This window comes from Mus caroli, unplaced genomic scaffold (assembly GCF_978045245.1).
Source record: "Mus caroli unplaced genomic scaffold, Mus_caroli_1 scaffold_7, whole genome shotgun sequence".
NCBI classification, from domain to species: Eukaryota; Metazoa; Chordata; class Mammalia; order Rodentia; family Muridae; genus Mus; species Mus caroli.
In genome coordinates this window covers 12,708,935-12,728,114 of record NW_028227262.1, presented here as the reverse complement: position 1 = coordinate 12,728,114, position 19,180 = coordinate 12,708,935, and the positions used below count along the sequence as shown (strand labels likewise).

The 19,180-nt window shown below is 44.7% G+C and overlaps 1 protein-coding gene across 1 annotated transcript; it reads right to left on the bottom strand.

The window, feature by feature from the left end:
• Positions 1-9,147: 9,147 nt before the first annotated feature.
• On the bottom strand, positions 9,148-12,535 carry Mgp (matrix Gla protein). Its single transcript, XM_021165626.2, has 4 exons — positions 12,385-12,535; positions 10,987-11,019; positions 9,871-9,946; positions 9,148-9,501 (listed from the first exon to the last, which is right to left on the bottom strand). Exons 1-4 carry the CDS (start codon positions 12,443-12,445, stop codon positions 9,357-9,359), a joined length of 315 nt encoding a protein of 104 aa, XP_021021285.1. The 5' UTR covers positions 12,446-12,535; the 3' UTR covers positions 9,148-9,356.
• Between the last annotated feature and the right edge of the window lie 6,645 nt (positions 12,536-19,180).

Sequence of the window (19,180 nt, the reverse complement as noted above, 5' to 3'; positions counted from 1 at the left end):
GTGCCGGAGACCAGAGCTGATGTGGGTTCCAGAAGACAGAGGTGCTGTCGCTTCCAGTGGTCACTGTTATACCTTGGTACTCCATGACTCCGCCCCTTCCTGTTCTGCCACCCCTCTCTGCGAAGTCCCCAGAGCCTTGCAAGGGTGGGTGGGTGTTATCCTGCGGATAGCTCTCATGGAGTTAAAACACTCACTGTCTTCCTGTAAAACACCCTCCGTGCTACAGCTGGAGATAACAGAGCCTGGAACGATATAGGCTCCTTGCTCCAGCCAAGCGACACCTCTGCTATGTTGAGAAGCGGGAAGAAAGCCTTAGTAGGTGTTGGGAATCCCACTCTGCAAAGCCACGTGCTAAATAAATCTTTACTTTAAAAAAATTTGTTAAAACCTAGGGAGATGCACAGCTAGCGTGTTGGCAGTCAGGACAATGTAAAGGAATGGGTCGTCTCCCTCTGCTCGGATGGCCCAGGTCATCGGTCTTGGTGGCAAGTGCTTTTCACCCTGAGTCCTTTGGTCTTCCTTATTGAGGCCGAGGATGTGGCTGAGTCGGAAGGATGCTCTGTTAGCGTTCATGAGCCTCTGAGTTCACCCCTCAGAACTGGTGTAAAACCAGGCATGGTGACACCTTTCTCAGCCTACACAAGACTCTGCTTACAAAACCTTTTCCTTCTTGATAGCTTTGCCAGTGCAAAGTACTCAGCAACTGAAAACAATGTGAAGCAGGTGGTTCCTCCTCTCGCTAGACACAGGGAGGACCTCCTTCAGGGGTACAGTGAGTGGGCTCATCCATAGGAAACAGGAAGGAGGCGATGGTTGGGAGAGCACAGGACTGGACCTGTCTCACGTGAGCATCTGCAGCGTCCCTTGCAGGGAAGGTTTTGGACTTTATGTGTGTCCATAGGTGAATTATTTTAGGAACTCCGAGAAACCCAGACCCAAGAGAAGTGTATGTTTGTTCTCAATTCTTCCCCACGAACTAAGTTCAAGGCTGTGCCAGGAGAGAGAGTCCCTTCCTCCACCTACAACAGGCTCAGCAGTAAGGAAAAAAGCAGGGGACACCAGACTGGAAGAGGTGAGAAAATTATGATACACACACACACACACACACACACACACACACACACACACACACACACCTAAGTAAGATGTTAACTCCTAACACAATTAGCTGCCAATTGTGCATGAAGTCCAGGGTCTCCAGCATACAGACAAGGAAGTCAGACCGTTGCTAAGACATGGGGCAACCCATGGAAATACAACTGGAGCTGAGCTGGACACTGGTAGGCAGGGATTCACACCTCATAGTTTCCACATTCTCTGGACTCTTACACACACGTCTACTTAATTTTCCCTTCTGTTTTTCTTGCAGCTTCTCTAGGCTCTAAGACAAATTTCTTCCAGTTCCCACGGTCCTTAGAGACATCACCGTGGGTTATGGCAATGCAACATCTCCATCCTTTTTGTTTGACAGTTTATTATTTATTTTCATCACAGGGTCTCACGTAGTCCAGGTGGCCTCAAGCTAAGCAAGTTCTATTTGTAACCCTGATCCTCCTGCCTCTCTTAAGATGCTACGATTACAGGCTTGTGCCGCCATGTCTACCTAGAGTTGGGTTAATTTTAAATATCTAATTTGTTCTAGAACTTGACCTCCTTTTATTGCCAGCAGCTTAGGTGCTCTAAAGTCAGGTAGAGACAAGAGATTTTGTTTTAGATGCTTTCCAGCTTCCCAGGTGAACTCTGAAGATCCTTAGAGACGTCATACACATGGCATCAGTTGTGCCAGTGGTTAAGTGAGCTTTTCTTTAGGTGTGTACACAGTGGGGGAAAATAACATCTTAAAGGCTTCCTGATTTGGTCTTGCTAGCTCAGTGGATTCCTATTTTGTCATGGATGTTTTAAGGATGACTGTATTCTGTTGTCATTGTTCCTATAGAAGAAGATGGTGCAGTGTATATCTTGCAAACAAAGGCTTTTCAAGTTCAACACTCTTTTGATTGTAAACGTGTTAACTGAACAACTCGATGCTGTTATCCTAATGTAGAAACCAGCAAGACACATTTTAGCTGAAACGTAACATGGGTTTTCTGGTCTTAGCATGTGGTTTCATCGCATCATTAATAGTAATTTTCTTTCCTTAATTAAAAAAAATATGTCTTTAAATGTTGTTTCAGGCTGGCAGATCTTTGGGCAAAACCCTAATTGCTGTCAAGGAAAACATTGTTTCGCAGCCAATGTGCGAGCGACCGCAGTTACGCTTTCATGTAAGTTGTGTACAAAACTGTAATGTTGAGAAAGGAAAGTTTTGGTCAGTCTGGTGCCTCTGGATTCCAACTGCAGTCACATAAACATTGACATGTTGTGACTAATGAGCAGGAAAAACAGCTACGCACACTCCGAGTCCAGCTTAGGCACTGTTCACATATTGACCAGTAGAATGGCCAGTTCTAATTCTCCCTGTGATTTGAACCATGATGATCTAAGCCAGCAGCGGGAAAGGATGGGGAGCCAACATGCCTGGTCTCTTGCTTGATCACGTGGGCCAGACCCAACCTCAGACTCCGTGACCTTAGTCTTGGCTTTCAGGTCACAGAGGTAGATGAATCTTCAGAAGCGGTCATTATGGAAAATGTTATAGGGTACTGAGACAGGCGGAGGATTGTTCATCACAGGGAGATTTTAAACAGGGACGTGAATTGAAGAAGCTGATACCAGATTCCATTTTACCAAGCAATAAAGAGTGGGGGAGGGAGGGTAGGGAAATTAGGGTTACTGAGTAGACAAATCTCTTTTAGTATTTTACATGGATTTTTTTTTAAATGAAAAAAAAACATCAATAAGATTTAGTTTAAAAAGCATTTGAGGGGCCATGGAGATGCTTCACTGGCTGAGAACATTTGCTGCTCCTGCTAGGGACCTCCTGTTTGGTCCCTAGCATCTGCGTAGCAGCTCACAACCACATGTAATTTCAGTCTCGGGATCAGACACCCTCTTCCGGCTTCCATGGGCACACAAGCACACAGCACACATACATTATGCAGGCAAATACTCATACACATAGCATAAATGATAACCTTTAAAAAAAAGCATTTGAGTTTTAGAAAATGCAGAGATACATAGCACGTTTTTATATTTCTATGTGTAATAAAGGGAAACCATTATATTAAAGATTTGCGCTAGAAATTTAAAACAAAACAAAAGTGATTTGGGATCAGTAGCAAATGGTTGCTGTTATGTTTACTTAATCTATTTTTTGCGATGTTGGGGAATGAACCTGGTCCTCACCTACCATAGGCAAGCACTCAGCTATTGAGTTTTGAAGCTTCCTAAGGACACCATCTAACTAAGCATGACCTTGAACTTCTGATCCTCTGCCTCCACATCCCGAGGGCTGGGATCACAGACATGCACCATCAGGCCTGCTTTTGCGCAGTGCTGGGAACTGAACCCAGGGCCTTGTACAAGGTAGCCGAACACCCTAACCAATGAGCTATCACCACTGAGCTATCGACAGGCTTAGTCTTAAGTGCCGTTGCCTTCTGTGTGCCTTCTCTGGATGTGGTCCCCTAATCTCTAGCTCAGACAGTGTTGACTAATGAAATGAGCAGGATACAGGCATCCATCCTGATTTAAGAGATGCATCATTGTCCTGCGCTTTCAAACACATGTGGGTGGGTCTTCGTGAGACTGGCCTATGTGTGTATGGGGGCTCTACTTTTCCAAGTTTAGGCTTTTCCCTCTAGAGTTGAGACATCAGAAGACATAAGAAGTTATGTCCTGAACACGCCCCAGTTAGGCTTTGAGAGAAACTGCTGGTGAGGAAGGTGATGTGCATCCCATACCCTTCAGGAAGGAGCAAGTCTTCCAGCCCAGCCTTCCCAAAGAGCGACAGGTTCTAAAATGCCAGACAAGAATGAAGTGTGGCAACAAAGCAAGGAGCGAAGTCACCAAATGGAGTCCACCCAGAGGCCTCACTTTCATGAACTGCTATCTCCTAAGGTGTCTGTTTTGCAATTGAGACCACAATGAGGGCACTACGCCAATTTTCTTTGAGAGCACATCTGGGGCACCCTAAGGAGCAGAGCAAGACAGCTTCTTTGGTAGGTAAGAAGCTGTTGTGTGGGGCGGCCTGGTGGGAAAGCTGTGGGAAAGCCAGAGACTCTTCAAGAAAGACACTGGGATGACTTTGTAGAGCACATAGGGCCAGTTCAAAAGCTTAAATGTCTACAACTGTAACTCACCCCACCCAGTTCTTGCTTAGCCCCTACAAGTAATGTGTGTTTGCTTCAGTGTGAGAAGATAAATCACAGTATTGTTTAAATTGTTAAGTGTGTGCACGCCAGGCAGGCACAGACCTGAAGCCGGGCTTTGAAGCTTCCCAGTGGCCACTGTAAGAAACTCAGTCCAGCTTGGAGAAAACCACAGGCAGATTTTGGTTTGGATCAGAACCTTCTTTTCATCTTTCAGGTCACAGAGTGCAAAGGGGGAAAAAAAAAGAAAAAAATCTGTAAATATTTTTATATTCTGAAGCACAGTTTTATTTTTCCGTCTTGCAAAATTATTTGATTTTTGTCCAAAGGATCTAGTGCCTTCTAGAAAAGGGGCTGATTGCTTTTCAGTAGAAAATGATCTCTTTCTCTTCCTAGGCTTTTTTAAATATTTAAAATAAATCACTAGCACATTTTAATTATGCCTAATGATGACACTCATTATGACCTTTTGTATTCCACAAATTTTGTTGTGGAAGCTGCAGTGTGCCACTGTGTCCCTCAGTACACCCTCTTGGCCACACATCTGAAGCTGTAGTGTGTCACCGTGTGTCTCTCAGTACACCCTCTTGGCCACACGTCTTTGCTTGCAAAAATGTTCGTTGCAATGACTCGTCGCATTGATTTTCAATGATGAAAAAATGGAGAGTCCCTGTTCTAATGTTATACAGAAAACGCAAGCCTGCTCTGTGCGGGTTCCAGTTTCTGATTAAGACATTCTTGGAAATCACAGTCGTGATTTCCCAAGTAAGAAAGATTTGTAGAGGATTGGGCCCATCAGCACCTCATCACACAAGAAGGAGGGCTCATGGGTGTCCACCCCCTCTGGAGGATTGTTAATAAGGGAGTGGCAGACTTTGCTGTCGGAAGTGTAGCTATTGGCAACGTGCCCATATGCCTGTAAACAACTTTAATAACATTTACTGAGTCACACAGACACACACACACACACACAAACACACACACAAAGACATATGCACACGCATATGTACACATGCAAACATACACATACACAGACACACAAACACATACAGACATACACACTGACACACATGCTCATGAATATGCACACATACAGACACACACATACATACACACATACCCAGACACACACATACAAACACACCCAACACACACACACACACACACACGCACACAAGATACAATAACAGCAAAGTTGAAAAGTCTGTCTGGGCATACAGCAGTTTTCCAGCAGAACACCAGCCAGAACTCTGTTGCTTTGAATATTCAACTGGGAAACAACGACCCCATTTCTTTTGTGTATCTCTCTCTTTCTCTTTTTCCTTCCTCCCTCCCCCTCCCTCTCTCTCCCTGAGCTTCTTCTTCTTCTTCTTCTTTTTGTTTTTTGGTACACTGTAGTGTTTGGGGTCCAACTTATTGCTGGAGTAAATCATAGCAAATAGAATTTTCTTCGAATAATTTTAAAATACAAGAGCCATTACCCTTTTTGCATCTTTCCAAGATTCCCCCAAGAGTCAGAACTCTTGCTTAGGCTGTTTGGAAACATCCACGTGTGTGCAGATTGGTTATTATGTTTTTATTTGTTGCCAGAAGGAGTGAGCATTATCCTTAGATGGAAGGAGCTGGGAGACAAGCGTTGTGTGTGGCTGTACCCAGAGTAGAGGGATCAGAGAGTTTCTAGGCAAACATCATAAAAAGCGTCCTGTTTTAACTAAGTGAGCGAGGAGTACATTTCTTGAACAGTATTTTTCAAAGCTTAACCTCGTGCTTTAACAACCCCAGATGACTCAGGTTGCCGGCTTTCATGTTTCCTGGTTCCCTTTCAATGCCTGAATTCAGAAAAAGGAGAGATGGAAAAACCCCCTTGGGTCAGCCAGTTCATTTCTCTAAAGGAGCTCATAGATACATCTCATAGCACACAGGTCCCTCCTGTGTACTAGATGGGCGAGCAGCAACGGTTTCTTTTTTTAACTGACATTTCCATCTTTATTGAAATACAAATGAGTTCTATAACTGGATGTAGGATATACGTTTACTTTGACAAAATCATTTCCAAATCATTCTGTAACATATTTTTAACATAATCGTATGTGAGACACGAACGGGGTTTCCACTGTCTTTAGCCCATCTCTTTGCCATGCATCTCAGCTGTCTCAGCCACTTCACCTCACTCCTGTGCTTCATCCTTTTTTGTTTGTTTATCTTATTTTTCCCCCCCGCAGGTTTGTGTCCTTGCCTTCCTTCCTACATCGCTAAGTCATTATACCATCTTAGTAATAAAATTCCACAAATGTTGCTTAAGAGGCTAAGACGTATTAGCCTGTAATTGTGAAAGTCATAACTGAAAGAGACGTCATGATGCTGACAACGTGGTGCCAGCAGGACTCTATTCTCTTAGGGCCGTGCCCTTCAACCTTCCCAGTGCTGCGACCCTCTAATAGAACTCCGCACGTTGTGGTGACCTCCAAGCACATAAGCTTGCTACTGTTATGAATCATAACATAAACATCTTGAGTTTTCCCGATTGTCTTAGGTGACTCGTGTAAAAGTGACCTTTGACCTCAAGGGGTCGCGACCCACAGGTTGAGAACCGAGACATTACAGTCTCCAGGACTCTCTGGTTGGTCTCTTTCCCAGGAAGAGGTGATCTCGGAGAGCTTCTAGTTACTCCCAGATGCTGGGCTGGTTTGATGAAAATATTATTTCCCAGTTTTTATGCAATAGAAGTCTCCTTTCCATATATATAATGTTTCCTTCAGTGTCAGCTCTTGGTGGCAGTAGTTCGCACCTCCCAGAAAGCAATGGTCTGTGAAGGTTAGAGCTGTGGCTGGTTGCAAGGCCACCACTAATGTGTGCTGTCTCCCTCTGAGGGATTCCCTGCTCTCAGCTTCCCTAACTCTCAGCATTTCTGGTGACCCCAGTGTCCAACTTACCTGGGGTCATAGATCCCCACTCTTGAGTGTGGTGAACTTAGCTCCCTTCATTGTCTTTGGGTTTGCTTCATCCGCCTACTGTCACCGCTCATCTGAGAAGTAGCAAGAAATGCATTACCGGGGCATCAAGGTGTGTTTCTGTATTCTATGGAAGCCCTGTCTTTTCCTGATGGACAGAGTTGAGGAAGACACTGACTTCTTTCACCACCCAGCCTCCCAGCGTGAAGGTTCCCAAGTGTTTCTGGAGTTATGTGGAACTCTTTCTGTGTTCTGTAGTGAGAGTGTCCACTGTATGTGAACCAGGCTCTCCAGGTACATTGATTAGAATCAGAGTTGAAGCTCTTAAATGGGAATAAACCCAGCGTCTTTTGCTTTCACACTTTAGTTGCTGGCTCCCATGTTCTCATTGGAAACACTACAACAAATGTTCTCTGGTTCAAGGCTGTAACACATTCTACTTAGGGGTACTTAGTTTGTGGGGAGTCACAGGCTAGACCCCCAGCTCCAAAGTGTCAGGGATGCCTGGGAATTAATTACTGGTGAGGGAGCACGGAAGAAGTTTATCCAGCAGTAATCAGATAGATGATGGCATCTGTTTCAGATGCTGTCTGGAATGAGGCCGAGTCCTGGCAGGTGAACAGATAAACAGATGCAGCCGAAGAAAGGTGCCACGGTTAGGGATCAAAAGAATTCAGGAGAGAAGTTTGAATCATTAAAATTTTACTTTAGCTAATTTTGTTGCGTTGAAGAAGAGACAATCATAAAACCAGGAAGTGCTAGCATGGATGCCTTGTACCTCGTGTGTTGAGCAGCTTTGGGAAAAGGTTTGGAAGAGGGCAAGGTGACATCATGGCTCACTTCAGGTGGACACCTTCAGTAACATGTGTGCCCCCTACACACACACACACACATGTAATTAAAAGTAAAGCAAATCTTTAAAAATAATGATAAAAGTGTACTGTGCAATATATACCAAGGGTTGTATCACAGTTTCCTCCGATCGAGGCCTTGTTTCTAGAGTAAGACTCGGAGGAGGAACAAGCTTTGCCTGTCCGAGGAAGCTGCCTCAGAGGCTCAGGAAGGCTGATACCAAGACTGTGGAGGCAGCAAACAAACATGGAGGGGCGGCTGACCAGCTGTGCTGCTGAGAGGAGAGTCCCCCACACAGTGACCTGCCTGCAAGATCGCTGGAGTGGGCTTTACAATGATGAAATTACTTTGGAGTTGTCTCTACTTCCTTAAGTGACCCTCCTCCCATACTCCTGTGTCCGACCCCAATAGAAACTCAATGGGTCGTAACATTAACCTGTCATGGGCTCCCTAGTAGTTAGACTTTCACGTGTATGTGTTTCTGTGTAAGTGCATGTACGCTATGTGTTGTGTCTACTAAGAAAAAAAAAACATCACACACCATACCAACTTATGGAGATGCTCAAAACTGGATTGCGCATAGAATGTTCCCATGTGTGATTATGGACAAAGTTGGGCTGAAGTCTTGCCTTCGCCTTGCATTATTGTCTTTTCATTTCATTTTCTTTTTTTTTTAAAAAAAGATTTATTTATTTATTTATTTATTTATTTATTTATTCTATCTGCATGTATACCTGCATGCCAGAAGAAGGCATCAGACCCCATTACAGATGGTTGTAAGCCACCATGTGGTTGCTGGGAGTTGAACTCAGGACCTCTGGAAGAGCAGTCAGTGCTCTTAAGCATGGAGCCATCTCTCCAGCCCCATTTTTCTTTTTTCTACATGGCACCGTGGTGATTTTGTTTTTCTTTTTAGTGCACGGGAGATGGGAAATCAATGAAGCAAACTCTCTTTTCTATGTGGTTACACCTCCACACGACAGTACCCACAAGATCAACACAGTCTCCTTCTCTTGATTAGGCTGGCTATGATTTAAAATATCTTAGCATCCCCCCACCCCCCGCCAAAAAAAAAAACCCCTGACTTCACAAAGTGAAAGTATCAAACCAGAATTTTATTATATATAAACACACTTCTTAATACTGTTCTTTCATTACTTTCAACCCGCGGAAGGAAGGAGTGGGCCAGCCAGCTAGGAGATCATGTAAGGAGCAAGCAACGCATGCGTGTCTGTATACTTCAGTAATGCTACTGCAGGAGATATAAACCAAAACTCCACAACCAAATGACTGTTTCTTCCCGCTAATACTTGGCTCCTCGGCGCTGCCTGAAGTAGCGGTTGTAGGCAGCGTTGTAGCCGTAGACCATGGCGTAGCGCTCACACAGCTTGTAGTCATCGCAGGCCTCTCTGTTGATCTCATGGGCAGGCTTGTTGCGTTCCCGGACTCTGGAGAGTAGAGAATGAGACACAATTGAACGGTAGAAAGACAATGGTACAGTCAGAAAAAGGAAAGAGGAAAAGGCGTCCTGGAGAGCCCTTCCCTCAGTACGAGAGATGTCTGAAGAGCAGGCACGGGGTAGGGGCAAGCAGGTTTTGATTTGGGTATTATTTTTATGAATAGAAGTAGAAGTTTTCTTTCGGTTCCCTTTTCCTACCTCCCTGTCTTATTTCTAAGCCCAAAGCAAAACAGTTTCTAAGCGTTCTGGTTTTTTTCTGTGTTGCTTTTCAAATTCTTTGAGTTTGAGACATAGAAATAGTGATGAACCGTCTTCCACAACCCTGGAAATAATGGCTACTCCCGTCGAGTTCCAGTACCTCTCTTGGGCTTTAGCTCGCCACCTCTGCTGAGGGGACATAAAGGTGTTGGCATTTCTCCTGTTGATGAAGGGACCTAAAACAGAAAAATAAACAAATGCTCTTTCATGGGAACAGCTGATGGAAGTATTTTGTAAATAGTCCGAGGGCCAAAAACATCTGAAATCTCATTAATGTCCTATGTTTTACATAACCGGAGCTAGGCAAAAATATAAAAAGAGTATAAAGCAGACGTTATAAACTGCATGATCAAAGGAAATGAATAACCGTTTATGTGTCTTGGGGACTTGTGACACAGGCCACAACAGTCTCATCTGCTTTGTCTTTGTGGAATCCTTTGCTGCTTTTGGTAATACCCACTCAAGGTGTTTTTAAATGTAATTAAGAGAAGTGTTCTCACCCCTTGCACCACCAGCATAGGAACAAGTTAAACTGTATGAAAATGAGGAACAAAGTAAACTCAAGATGGAGGCCCTGTAGGTCAGGTAGGGGATATGGGAGATGTGGGGGGTGTGAGGTATGTGGGGTATGTGGGGAGTGTGGGGGATGTGGGGGACGTGGGGGTGCACACCTGTCAGCCCACTGCTTGGGAGGTGGGAGCTGGAGGATGAGGAGTTTAAAATTATCCACAGTTGTGCACTGAGTTGGGGGTCGACTAAGTTACAGGAGACCCTGAGTTGTAAACCAAACCAAAAGAGAAAAACCCTTCCAATTAACCAACCAAACCAAACATGAGACTGCCATGCTCCATCTAGTGTAGCCAGACTTTCCGAGTCCGTCACTCAGGCACACAATCTGATGCCGACGCCTGTGGTCTCCCAGATGGCGGCTCCCTCTCTGTGCCTCCTCGGTTGACATTACCCCTCATTTTCCACTCTTGTGGCTGATGTGATGTCAGCTTAACATTTCCGAGTGTTCTGGATGCAGTTTAATGTCATATTACACCACTTAAAGTGTTGGACATCGTTTCCTTGGACAGTTTTAGTCACTGGGTTTTAAAGACTCCTCCTCTCCCTCTCTAACACAGACCTGACCAGCACTTTAGATTTAAAAAAGAAATGGGGTGGTCTTCTTTAATGCAAGCAACTTAAGTAAGGTAGCCAGGCATCTACTTACTGATTTCATAGGACTCCATGCTTTCGTGAGATTCTGGAATGAAAAGAAAGACTCATTTTAGACTTGTTTGTCACACGCTGTCACTGTCTAAACGTAGAGACAAAAAGATGGGAAGGGTGCATTTGGCAAGGTTGTCGTCAGGAAATTCTGGTCATATAGGAATTATTTCTTTATTTCCATCTTTGCTTTGAGTGTCTCTGTCCTTGCCCATCGGCTGATATTGGAGGTAGTTGTCAGTCTGGGCTAAGATTTCCTGAGGTTGCTGAAATGTTCAGACATAAAGCGTTCCGTGTACCGTGGAGTTTCCAGAGTGCCCTCTTTCCCAGTGTCTCCAGGGGCCAGTTTGAGACTAGACTCAAGGGAGTTAAAGGTGGGTGTGCAGCAGCCAGGCCTCTCCAGGCAAGGAGCTCCAGGGTGGTTATTGAGCTGTGTGACCCAGACAGTTTCTAAGAGGGTTCGGAACGGCTCTTAAGAATGGGTGTTAAATTGGCAGCCTCAGAAACCACTGGCTCCCTCTCCTTGCTCAAAACTGGGCACAAAGCCAGGACAGCGAGAACGTCAAAGCAAGTGTTTCTGCTTTCTATGTCTCTCCTGAACGCATCGGGCAAAGCGGGACTAAGAGGCTGTGTTTATAAGTGTCTGCCTGCCCGAGAAGTGAGAAAGGGAGTCAGGGGAGCAAAAGGCATATGCAGAACGTTTATGAATAATTCAAAAATCGAGAGGCATAACATTAGAGCTGTTCATACCATTTAGATTTTTAAAAAACAACTAAATATAATCAAAACAATTTAAGCAGACCAATGTAAACAATTTGACTTCAAACCTGTGAACAAATCACATGACGTAACAACATATAGGTAGCAGAAAATAATGCATCCTTTGTAAACAATTGTGAAATTGATGCCTTTCTAAAAAGTCAGCTGTAAAGTTTCTTTTAAAAATAAATTGGCTGAATAAATACACTAAATGCATGGTATTTTCTTCTGTTCCCTAGAAGGACTCTCTCTAACACTTGCCATGAGAACTTTCTTAAAGTAAACAATTCACTAAAACCCTTAATGCATCAATATTCAAGTCTGAATAAGCGTTCTTAAAGGTAAGGTTATAGGGGCAGGAAATTGATGCACCCCTGAAATATCTTTGTTTCCAGGTGTGTAGATTTATCCCTGAAAGGGCTCCACTGTTAAAATAGCTCACATGCATTGGAATATATAGAATATAAAACATGTGCTGGAATGACCAATGATCATGGAAACAGGGAAAATTACTTCGAGGTACTTTGGCTTGTAATAGAGAATGGGAAAGATGAGGAAGAAGGGGAGAGAGACAGTGAGCAAGAAGGGAAGTCCAAGGTAGGAAGGGAAAACCTCACAGACAGCAGGGAGAGAGGTTTCTCACCGTAGCACAGGGTTGCCACGGCCAGCGCAGCCAGGATGGCCAGAGGGAGCAGGCTCTTCATGGTGTCACGGGTGTCCTGTGAGTCTGCCTCTGTGTCTGGTGCAGCAGCAGCAGCAGCAGCAGCAGCAGCAGCAGCGGAGGGGAGAGGCTCCTACATGCTGCTGGGGAAGGCTGGGCTGTTTTTATAGGAACTTGAGCAGCTGAAAGGGGAGGAACCAGCGGGAGGGGGCTGGAAAAGGTGGGATGGCTTGGCACTAAACTTGCCTTGGGACTTGGCCCAAGTACTCATTCCTTCCAGATAGTATCGACACAGCGTGGGCAGCTCCCCTCCACTCCCAGTCCTGGCTGTGTTATAGCAGGATGCAGAAATTGTGGCCACCCTATGTTTGCGAGCCAGACCCCGGGCACATGTCCACGGAGAGGGCAGTTACCACAAACACAGGTTTGCCTTTCGAATTCCTCCTCTGATCTACTTGCTGGCCCTGACCACTGGCCATTGGGGCTTGATCCACAGACAGAGCTGTAGTGTTCTCTTTGCTACCCAGATGGATGGAGGAGAGGTGCTGGGGGTGAAAGAACCCACTCTTTACGCTGTGACATCCTAGGCATCTTCACAGTAGGGCAGAATTTTGAACTCTAGACCAATTGAGCATTTATCTGGCCATAGGCACGTTGTGCAGTTGTCCGAGGGTTCAGTGGGGTAGAGATGTGGTACCCTAGTTTTGCTCACGAGCTGCACAATAATTTGATTTTAATTTTGTGATATTAGTCTAGTCTTGTGCCCTAACGTTCTCTCGGGCTGATGGCACTGCCTGAGTGAGTAAGGCAGGGACAAAGATGCTCATCCTTATCTTCTCAAAGCACTGTCTCTCTACTGAGCTAACGTCACTAGCGTCTGATAAGGCACGCGGTACTGAACTTAGGTGTCCTGTGCTAGCTACAGACCAACAGGTCACCTCCCCGGGGAGTCAGGGACAGCTCGGCCTGTGCAGTTTACCCTTGACTGTACTGTTCCCTCCCATGCAGGTTTCCACAAGTCTGTATTTCTCTATACCGTGAAGTCTGGAGGTTGTTGCCTATCTTACAAGGAAAATTTCAATATGGCTCCTTGGAGAGCTGGAGGCTCTCTAGCTCTCTCTCTCCCCTAGGAAACTATTCTACCCTATGGTGTCTTAGCTGTTTGTGAGTCTTCTTCATGGTCCAACAGTCTTGGGTCTCAGAAGCACACTGCAGAAGATCCATCTTCTACACCCATACACACATACACACACACACACACACACACACACACACACCTTTATATCTTTTAAAAATTGTTTCAGTTTGTTTTGTTTTGTTTTTGCTTTGCTTTTTTGTTTTAAGACAAGGTCTCACTGTATAACTCTCTGTCCTGGAACTCACTATGCAGACAAGGCTGGCCTTGAACTCATAAAGATCTGCCTGCCTCTGCTTCCTGAGTGCTGCTCTCTCTCTCTCTCTCTCTCTCTCTCTCTCTCTCTCTCTCTCTCTCTCTCTCTCTCTCTCTCTCTGTGTGTGTGTGTATGTGTGTGTGTGTGTATGAAGGTCCGAGGCAACTTTAGCAGTCGGTTCTCACCTTCCTTCTACCTCGTTTGAGGTAGGGCATCGAATGAGCTTCCTGGTGATTCCCCTATCTTCCTCTCCCATCTTACCACAGGAGCATTGGGACTGTAGACACCTGTGGGCTTCAGGAATTGAATCAGTGTCATTAGGTTGGGTGGCTGGCACCTTTATCCACTGAGCTATCTCCCCTGCACCAAATTGGGCCACTTTTAATAAGGGACTCTCAGATGCCCCTGCCGTCACTTCTGTGCAGGGGATCAGATCAAGGTAATTGGTGGTTTTCTGGCTTTATGCACTCAGTTCCAGTGGCCCCCTTCTCTGTCCCTGGGTTCAAATGACAACAGTGCTCTTTCAGCCTCTCATAGCCAATGTGTCTTTTTCCAACCTAAGTGTCTCAAGTTTTCTTAGTGTGTTCTTGTGTGTGTGTGTGTGTGTGTGTGTGTGTGTGTGTAGAAGATGGATCTTCTACAGTATGCTTCTGAGACCCAAGGCTGTTGGACCATGAAGAAGACTCACAGATTTCCAAGCAGTCAAGACACTATCGGGTAGAAAAGTTGCTTTAATGCTCCTGTTGCTGGATCCCTCAGGCTCGCCAGCTTCTGTTTCCACCATCTAGGGTTCACCTTTTCTTTTGGGCACTGTCACTTCCTGGCCCCTTCTTTTCTTCTCACTGTTAATCTACCTCTGAGTTTCCCATGGTAAACATTACTCACAAGCCACTCATAAACACCATTGCTGTTTTAGAATTCACTTTCCTGCTTTTCCTGCGACAATATCATTCCCATCAAAACTAATTTTGTAGACATCAACTTTAACCATGCGATCTGTTTGTTCCTCTGCGGTGCTGGCCCTCCACAGCAAGTCGCACACTAGGTAGGCAAGGCAACCCCTCTGCCATTGCACTTATCATCCACTGCAAGTCAGTCATATATGTGCATATATAGTGTGTATTACCGTGTGTGTTGTGTATGCATCTCTCTCTCTCTGCATATATGTGTACCTGTGTATATGGAGGCTAGAGTATGATTTTGAATGTCTCTCTCAATCGCTCTTCATGTTATTTCTTGAGACAGGGTCTCTCACTGAACCTGTAGCTTGCCAATTTTGTCTAAGTGGCTGACCAGCACACTCTAAGGATCCTCCTGTCCCTGCCTCCCTACCTCTGACATTACCACTGCGCCTGGTGTTTTATGTGGGTTCTAGGAGATCCAACCTAGGTCCTCATGCTTGTGTGGTGAACCCTTTAATGACTGAGCTTTAATTTCCTTAGCTCCTAATGATTCTTACACAGAGGACGTGGGCCAACTTGTGAAAAGGCATGGACTCTACATTGCGAAGGGCCCAGACTGAGCCAACTGAATAAAGAGAAAAAAGAATGGCAATAGAAAAGAAGTTAGGGAGAAAGAGATTAGTAGACCTTTGTGGGTTCAGTGTTTATGGTAAGGTTTAGATAGAGTTTCAGTTACAGAGATGAAAACTTTGAAGATGCCCTGAAGAGACAAAGGAAGGCAAACACGCTCCTTTGGTTATTAACAGGATTGTTTGAGATTATTAATTATCACTTGAGAATCGCCTGGAGTTATTTGAAGTTTCAGAATTCATTTTGGCTGACAGTACACATTTTCCTAACTCAGATAACATACATTCTGAGTCATCTGTCACTCCAACTCATGTTTGGATTTAAATAACTATAACTGATGTCTAGAGAGCCATCTTTCCTTAACCAAAAAGAGGTGCTACCTAGTGGAGGGTGACTGGCACTCTCACGAGCGCCTGTTACTGTGGAAAGCAACCACACCAGTGCTAGTTTTCCTAATTTACAGAATCTTCTCAAGCAAGAGTGGCAGGGTAGTAACCAGGTGACCGAGATCACGGAAGAAAACAAGATCTCCCAATCCCACTCTCAGGAGGAAGACAGAATATCATGGTTTAGTCAAGCATCAATTTGCCATCCACCCACCAATCCATTTATCTAACCACCCACTCATCCATCTAGCTATCCATCTGTCCATCCATCTGTCCATCCATCTGTCCATCCATCTGTCCATCCATCCATCCATCCATCCACCCACTTGCCTACCCATACACCTATCCATCTATCCACCTATCCATCCATCCATCCACCCATCCATCCATCCATCCATCCATCCATCCATCCATCCATCCTTCCACCTAGCACCCATCCAGTGTATTGAGTACTTCCTGTGTGTAATTCTAGGATGGGAATTCAGAGAAGGAAAAAAAGTACCACTATGCTTCCTTTCCTCGTGCATTCAGGAGCTTTTAGGATACAGATTTAATTAGTGTCTCCCTTTATCTAAAGTCGTTTGCAGCCACTAGTGGCCTTAGAGAAGACAACATGACATGCATAGCTTATCATGGAACTGACTCTTCCTGGCACCTGAGTGCATCTCTATATCCAGAGCACCAAGACAAGCACTGATGAGCATCAGGGAAGATCAGAGAGAGAATGGAAGAAAGTTGTCAGCCCTTCCTGTGGGAGGATGCTTTTCAGAAAAGCATTTGGAAGAGAAGTTATCACCAAAGAGTTATCCTGCTTCTTTGGCATTTATGAAGTTATAATAATGACACAGGAATTATAAATGTAATATATTTTCTCTGCCAACCCTCCACTCTTTCTCTCTCTTCTTCCTCCCATTTCTCTCTTTAATAAGCCCCTGTTTCTGATGGCTAAACATTTTGTGTCTAAAAAATTTTCCTGGCTCCAATAAAATTTAAAAAAAAGTCTTGCTGTGCCATGAGATTCAACTTTATTTGCAGAACGTTAGCTTTATAAGTGCACTAAAATATTTTTGGTTGAAGAACAGAAACTATTACCTTTCTCGCAAAAGAAAAGGCAAATGAGAAGAGAGGTATCAAGCAGAAGCCCTGAGACTTAAAAACAAAAACAAAACCAAAGCAACAACAGAAGACACTTTCTAGGATATTAAATGACAACGACTGAGAAAGAGAAGCAAGGTCAACTTTACTGACTCAAGTCTATATTTTAAATAAGATGTATTTATTTATTTATTTAATGTACATGAATGCACAGTCTTCAGACACACCAGAAGAGGGCATCAGATTCCATTACAGATGGTTGTGAGCCAGCATGTGGACCTCAGGACCTCTGGAAGAGTAGCCAGCCAGTGCTCTTAATTGCTCTCCAGCCCTTCAAGTCTATTCTTTTAACACACTGGTTCTCAGCCTTCCTAATGCCACCGTCCTTTAACATGGTTCCTCAGGTTGTGGTGACCGCCAACCATAAAATTATTTTCACTGCTACTTCATAGGTGTAATTTCCCCACTGTTATGAATCATAGTGTAACTGTGTGTCGGTCTTATGGACCTCCATGAGAGTGTTGTTTGACTCTCCATGAGGAGGGGTTGAAACCCACGGGCTGAGAACCACTGGTTTACTGGGAGTTTCTTGAATGAATTCTGTCTCTGACTCCTTGACCGACTTAATTTTCCAGACATAGAATAATAATTTGCTTCTTTTCTTGATTTGTCTAAGTTGAACTAAGTGAGAAGAAGCGTTTGTCAGCCTCAGGCCTGGTGCATGTGGCTGACCACGGACAGATGTTTCCAGGGAAACCTTAAAGCAAAGGAGCTGCCGTTTAGGACAGATTGACTGTTCTTTACCCTGTATTACGTCAGCCACGTGCTTCCTTCTTATCGAAGGTTTCATTTCTCAAAAGAAAAACGATGGTACGGCAGGTAGGGTGGTGCTGTAGGAAGGCCCATAAAAGGCTTGGTCCTAAGATTAGTGCCAGGGAACGGTGATGTGGGCAGTTAGTGGTGGATGCCGGTGCGGGTGCGGGTGCGGGTGCGGGTGCGGATGCTCTGGTCCCTGGGGTACCTTGGAGGGGATCACGAGACTCCTGCCTTTTCTCTGTCTTTTTACCCCCTGCTCTGCCAGATAAGCCATTTTGTTTCACCACGCTTTCCCACGGAGAGTTGCTACCTCCTGGCAGGCCCAAAGAAACATGGCCAGCTGACACAGACCGAAAACTCCAAAACAGTGTGACTCAGACGACTTGCAAGTTGATTATTTCGGATATTTTGTGGTAGTGACAGAAACTACGAGCACAGAGAGTAAATACCAGATAAGGATCACTGCCCGTCCTTTTGATAGGATTCTGTGTTGAGAATTTGCTCCGTTTTCATTCATTGTGTCGTCTACTTTTCAAAATAATAGACTATTATCCACATCTTCTGTGTATGAAAGCTCTAAGAGTCTCTATAGTTTTAAGATTGCACAGTAAGTATGAGGCAAATGAATTCAAAGAATATGATTCCTCCATAGATATAATCATTCAACACTCCTCAAGCATCCGGCATCCTCACAAACCACAGACTGTACCCACAGAGCTAAAGGGAAATGTAAGCAAAAGGCTGTACATATTAAAAATAATAGTTTCCTCAATTTTTTAAAAAAATAGAACAAGAATTGATGACGTATGCATCACCATGGAAGCCCAGAAATTAGGAATTAGGAAAAAATTAGAATTAGGAAGCAGACAGGGATGAACTCAGCGTTGGATCCACCCCCCACGCCTCCACTCGTGCCCCTGCATTGTCTGCCCAAACATGTTCCAGTTTAAATATGTGACATTCCAAAAACCTTTCAGCTCACTTCAGGAGTCACCACGGACATCTCCTCCCAGTCTGGGAACTTGTGTTTGCTGACTGTCATCTGACACTAGCTCTTTGGTTGGTGTACTTGGGCGGCTATTTCCCAGTGCCTATAAAGCCAGTTTCTACAGTTACTTAGACCTCAAAGCGTGAAGGGGGGGGGCGGGGAATGTAGGCGTAATTTACAAAATGCTCTTTCAAGTCAAAGCAAAATAGACAGCAGGGTCTGTTGCCCAACTTGGCTACTGATGAAGGTAAGGCCAGCTAGCTCTCTGCTTACTCTTTTGACCCTAGCTGTTTTCTCTGGATGAGAGGTAACGAAGATGAAGTCTGGCGAATTTTTTCTGGTTATGAAGTCCTAGCTCACTGGGACTTCTCTCAGATATCCTGTTGTTGCCCTGTGTCTTGAGTTCCTATACTTTTGGATATGTTGGACCACCCCTTCATGTACTCCAGCAGTTCATCAATGGGGTAGATGTTGGGGTGGACCAAGTCAAAGCCCTGGATCTGGGCATGAGAGGTATCTGAGCTGGTCAGCCTACTGGCTCTCCTGGTCAAATGATCTCAGAGGTCTTAC